Source organism: Rhinopithecus roxellana, chromosome 6 (assembly GCF_007565055.1).
Source record: "Rhinopithecus roxellana isolate Shanxi Qingling chromosome 6, ASM756505v1, whole genome shotgun sequence".
NCBI lineage: Eukaryota > Metazoa > Chordata > Mammalia > Primates > Cercopithecidae > Rhinopithecus > Rhinopithecus roxellana.
The window spans coordinates 57,230,976-57,244,024 of NC_044554.1; the positions used below are offsets into that span (position 1 = coordinate 57,230,976).

General features: G+C 36.4%; 1 protein-coding gene and 1 non-coding gene across 2 annotated transcripts in view; one reads left to right on the forward strand and one right to left on the reverse strand.

The window, feature by feature from the left end:
- Positions 1–13,049, forward strand: part of MTPN (myotrophin) — a 56,204-nt gene that overhangs the window by 15,160 nt on the left and 27,995 nt on the right. The window contains exons 2-3 of the mRNA XM_010374632.2: positions 10,720–10,833; positions 11,667–11,750. Of these exons, the coding sequence (XP_010372934.1) occupies positions 10,720–10,833; positions 11,667–11,750 (198 nt within the window). The remainder of the gene's footprint in view (positions 1–10,719; positions 10,834–11,666; positions 11,751–13,049) is intronic.
- On the reverse strand, positions 1,586–1,692 carry LOC115898408. The gene has a single exon (XR_004058146.1). It is a non-coding gene; the product is annotated as a U6 spliceosomal RNA (small nuclear RNA).

A 13,049-nucleotide genomic window follows, 5' to 3' on the forward strand; every position in this document is an offset into this window, starting at 1 on the left:
TGCAGTACTACTTTTGTCAGTTGTTTTCTTGCCGTTCTTCAGACAATTCATAACTAGCTTCACATTTTTTAAATGTAAAATGAACATCTTTCCCACTTACTTTTTTGCTTTGATTCTACTTTATCATGTACTAATATTACTCTTCCTAGCTTTTTAGATTTATGTGCCGTGTGTGTGTGTGCTGTGTGTGTGTGTGTGTGTGTGTGTGTGTGTATATATATTTTTTTTTTTTTTTTTTTTTTTTTTTTTTTTCTTTCTGAGACAGAATCTCGCTCTGTCACCCAGGCTGGAGTGCAGTGGCCGGATCTCAGCTCACTGTAAGCTCCGCCTCCCAGGTTTACGCCATTCTGCTGCCTCAGCCTCCCGAGTAGCTGGGACTACAGGCGACCACCACCTCGCCCGGCTAGTTGTTGTTGTGTTTTTTTTTTTTTTTTTTTTTTGTATTTTTTAGTAGAGACGGGGTTTCACCGTGTTAGCCAGGATGGTCTCGATCTCCTGACCTCGTGATCCACCCATCTCAGCCTCCCAAAGTGCTGGGATTACAGGCTTGAACCACCACGCCCGGCCGTGCCTAGTATATTTTAGACCATTAAAATTTTTTTTTTTCACATTTTCATATTTTGCTTTTAGGTATCTCTCAATAGCAGCTTCTGGTTGGCAATTTGTTTGCTTCTCTTTTTGTTGTTGTTTAACAAAATTCAAGATTCTTCTTTAAATTTGACGTTAAGAGCCTAGCACATTGAACCTGTAATCCCAGCTACTGGGGAGGCTGGGGCAGGAGGATTGCTTGAGCCCAGGAGTTCATATCCAGCCTGGACAAGGCAGTGAGATGTTGTCTCAAAAAAAAAAAGAAAGAAAGAAGAAAAGAGGTATATATCTCAAACTCTATCCAAATAATCATTGCTATAGATAGTTTCTCTCTGTAGTCCTCTGGAATTTGGTGTTCTAAGGAAGCCACAAATATGAGACCCGTCTAATTTAATTTTTTTGGCGTTAATGTGATTTTGACTTTTTAATTTTGGGGATCTTTTTGCTTTATCTAAAGAAATTCTAAAACTGTATTTTTGGGAGGGGGGAAAATCAGCTGAATTTTTGCCTACAGTACAGTGAGTTCTTATAATCTATCGGCTCAGGCGTTTCCTGAGTTCAGAAAACTTTTTAAAACTTTCTATTCTCGTTCTGGTTCTGTATCATTTGTAAGTTAGAACTTTACACTCCTAATACCAATCATCTTTTTCTTTAAACATTTGTACTACTTTATTACCTTGGTATTCTGGGAAATTTCTTAAGTTTGTTCTCAAGTCTTTACTTGAGTTTTCTTAATTTGAATAGTGTTTCCCAACTCTACTGACTTTGGTACATATTTTAATTTTGCAATTGCAGTTTTAATTTCCTTGCTATATGTCACTTTCTCTGCAGCTTCCCTTTCCTATCAGCCTGCACCTCAGTTTGTTTACTTTGTGTGTTTGCCTGTTCTCTTCTTAAGACACCCTTATTGAGCCCATGTCTTTTGGATTCCATTTTGATTACTCTGTAGATGTTTTCTAAAGTTAAGTTTCTTTTCTTTTTTTTAATTAAAAACCAAAAAAATGGAGACTGCTTCATGAATTTGCGTGTCTCCCTTGCAGAGAGGCTGTGCTAATCTTCTGTGTATCATTCCAATTTTAGTATATGTGCTGCCGAGGCAAACACTGAAGTTAAGTTTCTTATATTAAATCATTTCAGAGGTATGTATTTCCTTAGAGTTTTTTTTCTTTATTTTCTTTTTCTACTACATTTTAGAGGAAATGATTTTCAATATATTTCTTTTGCCCTATGATTAGTTTTTATACACCTACCTCCATATTGGTTTTCTTCGTTACCTATCCTTTAAAGAGGAAATACTATCCAGAGTTAGGGTGTGCTAGCAGTTAGGATGTGAGGATTGCCTCTGACCACACTTAAAACCTGCTTATGTACTAGAAGAATCCTAGTGCTGGTGGTTCTTTTATGTTCTCTATTGCCTAAGGCATAACTTCATTACATTGTTTTAAAAAACATGAAATCATGAAGACTGAAAAAGAGAATTTTTGTTTTTTTAAAGAAAAAAAGTATTAGGCTTAGCCCAAGCTTTATTATCTCTTCATGGTAGCTTGATTAGACCCCTCCCAGGCTGGGCTACATCTCCTCTTCTGTATTCCCAAAACAAACTTGTAGCCTGTACCGCAGCTTTAATCACTAAATATAATTTAATCACATTGTATGAATGGTTTACTTGTTGTCTTGCCTTTTATGGCTACAAATTCCTTATGGGGAATGACTCCTTTTTCATCACTATCTCAGATGCTTGCCACAATTCCCAAAACTTTATAAGCTATCAGTAAATGTTTCATGAATGATTGAGTAACCAAATTGATGTCTTTGGAAAATATTAGAATAAACTATTTAATAAGCATAAAATACTAGAAGGAAAAAACAACTTGGCATTGTAAAGAGGAAAGTATACCATATAAGTTTCATTTCATTCTGTTGTTGCAGTAAAGCAGGAGGCAGTACACTTCGTTTATCTTGATCTTAAAAAAACAGATGTTCCCTTAAAAAAAAAAAAAAAACAAGCAGATGTTCCTCCTGAATAATACTGACAAAGTAGAAAAATCTTCCCTTGTTTGTAGTACTGTTAAAAAAAAAAGCAAATAATTCAGTGGGGATAGCCAGGTGGCATATATTAAGCTCTAGGGATATTCCCTGTACAGCCAATAACGTTGCTCTCAGAAATTAGATCTAAGACGTGTTCTATTTAATATTTAATTTCTCTTCTCTGGATTAAAAATAGTTGACGGCACACTTACCAAATTTTCATGAGAATAATATCATCAGGTTGAATCAGTGAATTTCACCATTTATGTTCTTCAGAGTCAGCTTAATCTAATTCTATACTTTACACTCTAACATCTTAACCCACCCATGTATAGGTTTCAGTAGCGAAGCCAGGCATAGGCAATGATTGTTAGTGTTTCCACAAAGTACATTATCAACCCGTAAGTACTTTTCCCCCAAACTCCAAGGCAAAGTGGTGTCTGTGACCCTATTTTAGGGACATTAAAATACAGAAAAATGTGTGCTTTGGAATCAATGAAATATGGAACTGTTACGTTCTGTAAAATAAGAATTTTAGTGTTACAGGATATTGGATATTTATTGCATGTCTAGAATTAGACTAAGTAAACCACGGTACATCCATTTGATAGAATATATGTATCTTTCAAGAATGATGTCTCATGTGAAAGAATACATAGTGTAATGACAACTTTTTAAAGCAACTATTTTCATAGAAAAGGATTAAACACATTTATAGCAGAGTGCTAACAATGGTTGTATTTTGGATGGTAGGCCTTGCTAAAATAATTTGTAATTTCCAGATTTTATTTTATAAGTGTGTATGTGGTGGCAATGGGGTGGTTTATAACACTTATCAGGGGATCAGTTAGAAATCATGCTATACTGATTTTCTTTTTTTGAAGTTTCTAGACTGTTATAAAGATAATCTGAAATACTTCACTGAAATTTGAATGTTTCAAAGATATCCTTGGGGGAATGATGGGAAAGGATGATTGGCTCAAAGTGTCATGAACTAAATCAGGGATCAGCACATGAGAGGTGTCTCTGACCCACTAGTGACTCAAATTCAGGATAACAGGAAATCAATGAAAATATTTAGTTGTAGTTACAGTGTGTTATGACTGCTAAACACAATTAATAACCTAATGTAAAAATAAGAATTACTTGTGCCGTGTGTCTGCAAGGGATAGAACCATAACTAGTAAACAGTGAATTTTCCAGTACTGAGAGCAGGAATGGACTGATCAGCAAGGTTCTGAATTACCTTTCATTAGAGATACTCAGTTATAGGTTGGGCAGACACAGGCAAGGATTGAAACATAGAATGGGTAGCTGAATTAGATGACTTTCAGAGCCCCTTCCAATACCGAGATTGTATAACTTTCAGAGACCCTAATAACGTTTTAAAAATACCACTTTTTGAAGTAATAGCTGTTTGGTAGGCAGCAGGTTGCATTGTGACAAAGCTGTTATAAGTGTCTGTAGGAATTATTAAAATAAGACTGCTATGCACACGTCACCCACAGACATTGTAGGCAGTATATAAACAAGTAAGACATTGTTCTTTCATTGTCCTTTCTTTAATGAAGTTTTTATTAAAGTATATGAATAACAAATACCTGATCAAATAGAGGTAAATGTAATGAGATACATATAAACAAGAACTATGAGGATTAAAGGAAGGCAATTATATATCAAGAATATCAGGAAAATACCAATAATATTTAACTTTTTTAAGTTGAAAAACCTGTCCAGTGCCCAATCCTAAAATGCCACGTGTCTTAGTCCATTTAGGGTTGTTATAAAGGAATATCTGAGGCTGAATACTTGATAAAGAACAAGGTTTATTTGGTTCATGATTCTGTTGTCTAGCAAAGCTTAAGATTGGGCACCTGCATCTGTGAAGGGCCACAGGCTGCCTCCACTCATGGCAGAAAGTGAAGGGGAGCCAGGTGTGGAGAGATCACATGGTGAGAGAGGAAGCAAGGGAGGGAGGAGGTGCCAGGCTCTTATTAACACCAGCTCTCAAAAGAACTAATGGGATAAGAACTCACTTATCCCACACCCAGTGAGACCATTAATCGGTTCATCAGAGATCCCACTCCCATGACCCAAACACCTCTCTTTAGGCCCCCACCTCTAATATTGGGATCAAATTTCAACATGAGATTTTCCTGGACACACATCAAAATTATAGCACTACACTTTGGCATTGGAATAAATGATAAAATAATTAGTTTCTCCTCCAACATGGAACTCACCAACTTATTGATGTAAACTGGTAATGCATTATCACTTTTTTTTTTTTTTTAATTTTTTAACAGTAAGAGGAATTCAGGTTAGGACCAAGGAAGACTCAGAGAAGCCAATCTCGGGTTGCCAGAATGTAATCTTAAGACGTTTCTTGGGTTCCATTTGGTTTAGAATTTCACATAGACTTTCTCCTTTCCACTATAATCTAAATCCTCATCTTACTCTTAGAGGCACCAAAAGTCAACCCATCCTAAAGCATGTTATGGTTTCTATGGTGGTTCCAGATAGAGTGTATGTATTTAATTTAAACTACTCACCAGAATATGCTATGAAGTAGTAGAGTTTCATATGTATATTATGTGTATACATTACATATGTTACTTAGATTACATGTATGGAGTATACCATATTTAGAGAAAATAATAGCTTCAAAACAACTTAGTTTGTTTGAATATAATACAGTCTAGGTTGTGTATTTAATGACTGACAGACTTCATTTTGCAATGAAAGGAAAGAGTTTTAAGAGTAAGGGGAAGCTTTGTATTTGCAACATGGAGACCCCTGACCTCGGCATAAATGGTTATGGTAATAGTGTTGAGGGTGGAAGCCAAATTAGAGTGGACAGTGAAACACTGGAGATAACAAATATAGACAATCCTTTTATAAAGTTTAGCCCTGGAAGGGAGGAAAGAGAACAGTAACTGAAGGGCAGATGTCAAGTCCAATGAGAGGTTGCTGCTCTTGCTTTCTTAGTGGAAGAGCTGTGAATGGCACATGCTGGTGAGGAGCCAATGAAACAGGAGAGGTTGAAAACACCGTCAAGAAAAGAAATAAACATGAAGTTTCCCCAAAAAAACAAAGAAGGGATGATATACAGAACATAGGTGAGGGATGGCTTTTGATAGGATGAGAGGATGGGTCAGTTCCAAAAAGGTGTGGTAGAAGTTCATGAGGGAGATCATGTCTGAAGGCAGTCTTCTGTATAAAGAAGGATATGGGCTCATCTGCTGAGAATGAAGGGGAAAGAGAAGACAGAAGTCTATTGTCTGTAATAAGTAGAAGAGGTTTAAAATAGTCTCTGTGGAAAGTGGAAGAGCCAGAGGAAAAGGAAAACATGGTAACATTTCCATGTGAGCTAAGGAACGTGTTAGGATTGTGTATCTCTCTTCTCTATCCCCAGAATTTGGGAAAGAAAATTAGGGTTTTGTTTTTCTCTGTAGCTGGTAATGTTTTATGAAGTTAGAATGAAGATTACAGAATAGATGACTTTATCTCTGCTGATGTCACTAAGGCCTAGAGTATAGGCTGGAGGCAGGGAAGAAAGGAACTATATAGAGCACTATCTTCCTTTCCTATTTCATCACTGCCACCCATCAAGAGTGCTGGTGAAATTGTCATTCAGCACCCCCTAACCATGGGATCTGTAGATAAAGACGGCTTTAATTCTTCCTTTTCAAAATGGATGCCTTTTATTTCTTTTCATGCCTGGTTGTACTGATTAGAACTGCTAGTGCAACACTGAAGTGTTAAGAACAGTCATCGTTGTCTTGTTCCTGATCTTAGGAGGAAAGCATTCAGTCTTTCACCAATTAAGTATGATCTTAAATGTAGGTTTTTTGTAGGCCAAGGAAGTTTCTTTCTTATCCCAGTTTGCTAAATTCCGATGAGAAATGCATATTGGGGTTTTTTTTAATCCATTGAGATGATCCAATCATATGGCTTTCTCTGTTTGTTAAAATGGTAAATTATATTCACTGACTTTTCGATTATTAAATCAACCTTATTCCTGGGATAAACCCCACTGGGTCATGGTATAATAACCTTTTTACATAGTGTTGGATTACTTTTGCTAAAATTTTGTCTAAAATTTTTCCATCACTTTTCATGAGGAACATTGGCATACAGTATTTTCTTATAACATCTTTGTCTTGTTTTAGAATCAAAGTAATGCTGAACTCATAGAATAAGTTGAGATAACATCCCATCTCTTCCATTTTCAGGAAGAGTGGGTAGAATTGGTATTACTTCTTCCCTTAAATGTCTGGTAGAATTTACGGTGGTGCCATCTGGAGTCTGAAGGTCTCTTTGTGGGGAGGTAATCTGTCTGTCTATAGACCGATACTGGTACGTTGTCTCTTCGCCCTGTTCCTGATGACGTTGGTAGAGGCTTATCAGTTGTATTGATCCTGAAGAATCAGCTTTTGATTCCTCTCGTTTTTCTGTTTTCTGTTTCTTTGATTTTTACCCTGATCTTTATTCTTTTCTCTTGCTTATTTTGGATTTAATTTTTTTTCTAGTTTCTTATGATGGAAATACAAAGATTATTCATTTGAAATCTTTCTATTTTTCCAGTACAGGCATTTAGTACTATAAATTTCTCTGTAAGTACCGCTTTGCTAAGGCCCTGCTGACAAGGATTTTTTTCTGTCAGTCACACAAAGCCTTTTCAGTCTCATCGTCTTTTTGTCTGCTAAAATAAGAATTGTAATGTAAATGTCTGAAGGGATAAAGGAGAAAGTTTAAACTCACAGCTCCATTTCATAGGCATTTTGCATTCGTATTAAGAGTGCAAGGGAGGAAATAACATTTTTTATTTTTTGAGACGGAGTCTCGCTCTGTCGCCCAGGCTGGAGTGCAGTGGTGCAATCTCAGCTCACTGAAGGCTCTGCCTCCCGGGTTCACGCCATTCTTCTGCCTCAGCCTCCCAAGTAGCTGAAACTACAGGTGCCCGCCACCATGCCTGGCTAATTTTTTGTGTTTTTTAGTTGAGACAGGGTTTCACCGTGTTAGCCATGATGGTCTTGATCTCCTGACCTCGTGATCCTCCCACCTCGGCCTCCCAAAGTGCTGGGATTACAGGCGTGAGCCACCGCACCTGGCCCTGGAGGATGTAACATTTTTGATTCACGGAAGTATTTTTGACAAAGATCTTATTGATGATTTATTGCACTTATTTATTTGCTTTGTCTCACTCTGAGGTCTCATCCAGTTAATCCTGTCCAGCTAATATTAATAGAAAGGAAATGTTAATAATGGGAGAAAAACTAATTTTATCTGAATTGTTAAGCATTCTTTGCCTCAACAACATTTTTGTAGTTGTGAATAAAGACTAAGGTGATGTGCCAGTTTGCCCTTCCTATTTAAATTTGATTTTGAATATAAAGAATGTTACAATAAATGTCTTTAATTATTCATATTTCATTATGCAGAAACCTGCCTTAATCCTATTTTGAATAATCTTTTATGTCTACTATAAGCCAGTACCAGGAATCCACAAAAATAATAGTTAACCTTTATTAAATATAATAGCCTTCATTAAACATTTATTAAACAATGTTTCAGGCACTATGCTAAACACTTTGCATGAGTTATCTCTTCTAATGAAACACTGAAACCCTGTGAAGTGTAGGTATTTCTATTCCCATTTTACAGATAAGGAAACTAAAATTTAGAAAGTACCTGGTCTCTGGTCCCACAACTAAGTGGTGGAGTTGGAGTGCTAACCTGGTCTCCAGTGATTTTAGGCACATTGTACATCCTTATATATATCTTATATATATACATTATATTACATGTATATACATTATACATTCCTCCTATATCCTGATTTACAGGAGGCTCTGTTGTAATGCATATATCAGATACTGACTTAAGTAAACAATCTATTAGAAATTATTGCTTTGCATTATTGAAGTAGTCTTAAGTTAGATTGTTTTATCATCTAATATTTCAGAATAGGAAAATGCTTTCTGATGAAACTCTTGATCCTCCAAAAATATATATATTTGAAATACACATGTGGGCTTGAATTTGGAAACACTCTATAATTTAGTTCCCTTAGTGCTTCACTGATACCATTGGTTGCCATGGTAGACAGTTGATATCACCCTTCTCTCAGAATGCTTAAAAATAAGTGAATTCATATTTGAGTATACCTATTGTGTACATAGATAATACTTATAGATAATAGCTAACCGTATTTCTATTAATATTAGCTAATATGATATTTAAGTGCTTTACATGGATCATGTAGTTTAACCCTAACAACTCCATGAGCCATAGGTACTGTCATCTCTGCACATAGAAAGTAACTTGCCCAAGGTCTAATGGTGATGGAGAACCTGCTCTTAACTCCCACATCGTACTGTAGGATAATATAAAGAAGAAAACATAATTTCTACTGTCAAGGAATTTGCATTCTGTTGGGAAAGAAGGCGTACACGAAGTTGTAAGGGTCCATATATTTAAATACTAACTGATTCTTGTGAGTTTTACGAGAAGGAGAGCTTACCATTATCATGGAAAATTTCATAACAGAGTAAATCTTAAATTTGATTGAGGCTTGTAGGACCTATAGTATTTAAATTAATGGGAAGGTAAGTGACAAAGGGGAGGGGGAGTTTGGAGTATGTGTGTTTGAAAGAATGGTTTATAGTGGCTGTAAAATGATAGGGCTCCGAACATCTTGATTCAGGGTATGGCTTGATGAGTTGACCAAACTATGCTAAGTGAATAATACAATTGTTGAGAAAATAAACTTTGTTTGAGCCAGGGTCTCACTCCTATAACCAAGGCTGGAGTGTAGTGGCAGGGTCATGACTCACTGCAGCCTCAACTTCCTGGGCTCAGGTGATCCTCCTACCTCACCTCCCAAGTAGATGGATCACAAGAGCATGCCATCACGCCTGGCTAATTTTGTATTTTTAGTAGAAATGGGGTGTTGCCATGTTTCCCTTGCTGGTCTTGAACTCCTAGGCTCAAGTAATGCACCAGTCTTGGCCTCCCAAAGTGCTGAGATTACAGGTGTGAGCCACCACACCCAGCTGAGAGGATAAACTCTTTAGAATGTTTTGCTCCTCAGTAAAATCTGAACTCTCCTAAGAGGGAAGGGGCAAATACTGAAATAGAAGCATCATGCTGGTACAGAAAGAGAATGGGTTTAAATCTCTGTTACTAACTGAACCACAGTAGAAAGTTATTTAACCTCTTTCAGCTTTAGACTTTTCATATATTAGATGGAGGTTTTCTCTTCTTGGGGTAGTTTGAAGATTAGAAATAATGGGTGTATCACAGTGCCAGATGTGTTGCAGCAGGTCCATAGAGAAAGTAGTCATCATTTTTAGTCTCTGTTAATCTTCAGTGAATGAAAATGACTTTTTTAGACTTAAGTTCATTTTTCTGGCACTATACCTCCATTCATCACCAGGATTGTCATGTTCTTCTGAAAGCCCCGAGGTCCTTTTTTTATAGCACTTGTATTTTGAAATTATATGTTTAATTATGTGATTATTAATATCTGCCCCCCAACCCCAGATGGTAAGCTTCATACAGTCAGGAGTCTTGTCTGATTTTGCTGACCACTGTCTTCCTACTGTCTAGCACAGTGCCTACGACACAATTGGGCTTTACTGAATGTTAAATGAAATAAATTCTTAATACCTAATACTGAAATTACATTATGATATTGATGACTGCCTACATCAAAGTGGGAATACTTTCTTTGAAGAATTTAAATACGTGTAATATGAACTGTGTAAAATATCAGTGCTTGAACTCACTAGTCTCTTGTGGTCACATATTGACATTATGCTGATTGAACTCCTTAGAAATGGAGGACAGTAATATATTTCAGTACATTTATCATTGTTGTATATTGTTTTCAGCTTAACTAATCGTGGCTTGAATTTCCATCATACTGTATGTTAACTCTTGTGCAGAATTTCATTTCAAGTTTTTGGTTATTTTATTTTGCAAGAAATGTTGTTTCATGAAACACGGCTTTAAGAAAGTGAAAATATCAGGTGCCTCGTTTCACTTCTTCAGTCTTCCATTCATATAAATATTGTTTTCATTTGCTTTTCTTATAAGGGAGAAGATGTCAACCGGACACTAGAAGGTGGAAGGAAGCCTCTTCATTATGCAGCAGATTGTGGGCAGCTTGAAATCCTGGAATTTCTGCTGCTGAAAGGAGCAGATATTAATGTACGTAGAGGACATGATCATTCTTGAAAAAAATTTCTGTTAATATGCTATAGGTAATTGTTTTCTATAGATTATAAAATAGTTATTTGTAGAAACTTCATTCTAAATAAGAATAAGTCTGAAATTATGCCAAATTGCCTATAACTTAGAAATACAGAGGTGGGATTTTTAAAAATAAGCCAAAAAACCTGACTTTTTAAAGCTGACAAAAATTGAAGGTTAGGATGTTTCCCCCGTGGCTGTTGCTTTTCAAGTTCTAAAGCTTAGGGAGTTAGCACTATCTGTGGGTAACAAATGGCTATCATGTAATAGAGCATAGGACTCTGCAGTCATAGGCTAAATCTGAACTGGATTATTGGACAGAGGTCAATGGGCAAGTGGTCAGAAAAGTGCAGTCATCTTCCAACTTTAGCCTTTTGTAGCTTCTGTATTTCAAGGGATGCCGTGCTATCTGGCCCTTTACCTCGTCATTGGCTGTGTTTTACCCCTGTCTTCCCTTACTGGACCACATTGGCATTTCTACAGTTGTGGGGAATCAAGGCTTAGAGAGGCTAAATAACAGTACCACAGTAAGTGGCAGAGCCAAGATTTGAGCTGAGGTCAAAGCCCTGCTCCCTATGCTCTACTACTCCGACTCCTAAGGAAAGACATTGTTCATGGGCCTGGGTCTCTGGTGGCTCTAAGAGACTAGACACTTGACTCTGTGGATTTATTTATTTATTTGTAGAAAGGCAACTAGGTAAATCTAGTAAAACTTTTACTAGATTTCTAGTTAAAACTAGAAAGTAGGAAGAAATGAAAACGGATAAGGTTATCTCTTTATTATTTCGTAGGCGCCAGATAAACATCATATTACTCCTCTTCTGTCTGCTGTCTATGAGGGTCATGTTTCCTGTGTGAAATTGCTTCTGTCAAAGGTGAGGTCAATTGCTAATTGTATTGCTTTTTCTATTACTGTGTTTAAGCCAAGTATTTACTTGTTAATTTATTTGAATTTTGTGTGACAGCAGGGACAGAAAACTGGAAGCAATATACAAAATTGAGGTCTAATGCTTGCTACTCAGAATAGCTGGCCCATAAACTGTTACCAGTTTGTGGTAGGTAAGGAGCTTGGGTGAATATAAATCATCAGTCCCTTTGTCAAGAAAATATTTTACACACACAAAAATCAGCTTGAAATAACCATTGTACTTGATGATATAGAAGAATGTCATTTTGGACAGTAACGCTTTGTGGAGTGACACCAGGTTCATAACACCACGCTTTGAGTAGCACTGGTTTGAAATGAATACATTTCATTTTCTGGAATATACACCAAGCAAAATGGTTTAGAGGTAGTTTGCTGTAAGTAAGCACTCTCCAAGTTATCTGGTTTCTTGATATGCTTAAGATAGTGGTAAATTCGGAGTTTTCCTACCTTTTCTGTCTTTGCTATTATAAGCCCTTAGGTGGAGTTCAAAATCCAGACTCAGAAATTAACCATTTAGTTGCAACCATTCTAGGTGTATTAGATGGATCCTACAGATGTTGGAAAGCAAGAAATCTTCAGAAAATATTACCAGTTACAGTATTATCACTAGTATTTAATTCCAGCCTTGTCATTTTATGACCATACTCTGGAAAGTGTTGTTTATAATATTTCATTTGGGATCTTAAGTCCTGCTAAAAGAAGCAAGAGAAAAACAGAAATGAAATGAGTAGATGTATATAAAGCATTTTGCCACAGTGCCTGATGCATAGTAAGTACTCAGTAAGTAGTAGCTTTTACTATAACTAAGGCTGAAGAGGATTTTATGCTTTGTAGTGTCCGCTTCAATAAGATACAAAGAAAATTGGGAAAGAAGATAGCACATTTATCTCTTAACACTTTATTGACAACTTTGTAAAGACATGGTTCTAAACATAGTTAATTTGAGTCCTCTAATTAGAACTAGGGTTTTTCTACACATAGCTTCATGTTAACCACAATTGCTGGATTTCTTTAAATATGTTTGTTGTTGTTTGGGTTTGGGTTATATATCAAGAGCAATTTTTATACCTTACTGATATGAATGATGCATTTGTCCAAAAGCCAAAATAAATGGAAATATTATTCTTTGCCACTAGTGGATCCAGCATCTGTGACAGGGTGTGTTCACAAAGATTTCCAGTCACTGTCTTTCTCTTTACTCTTCATCCCTCCCCAAGATCCGTGAAAGGATTACAAAGTACCTTTG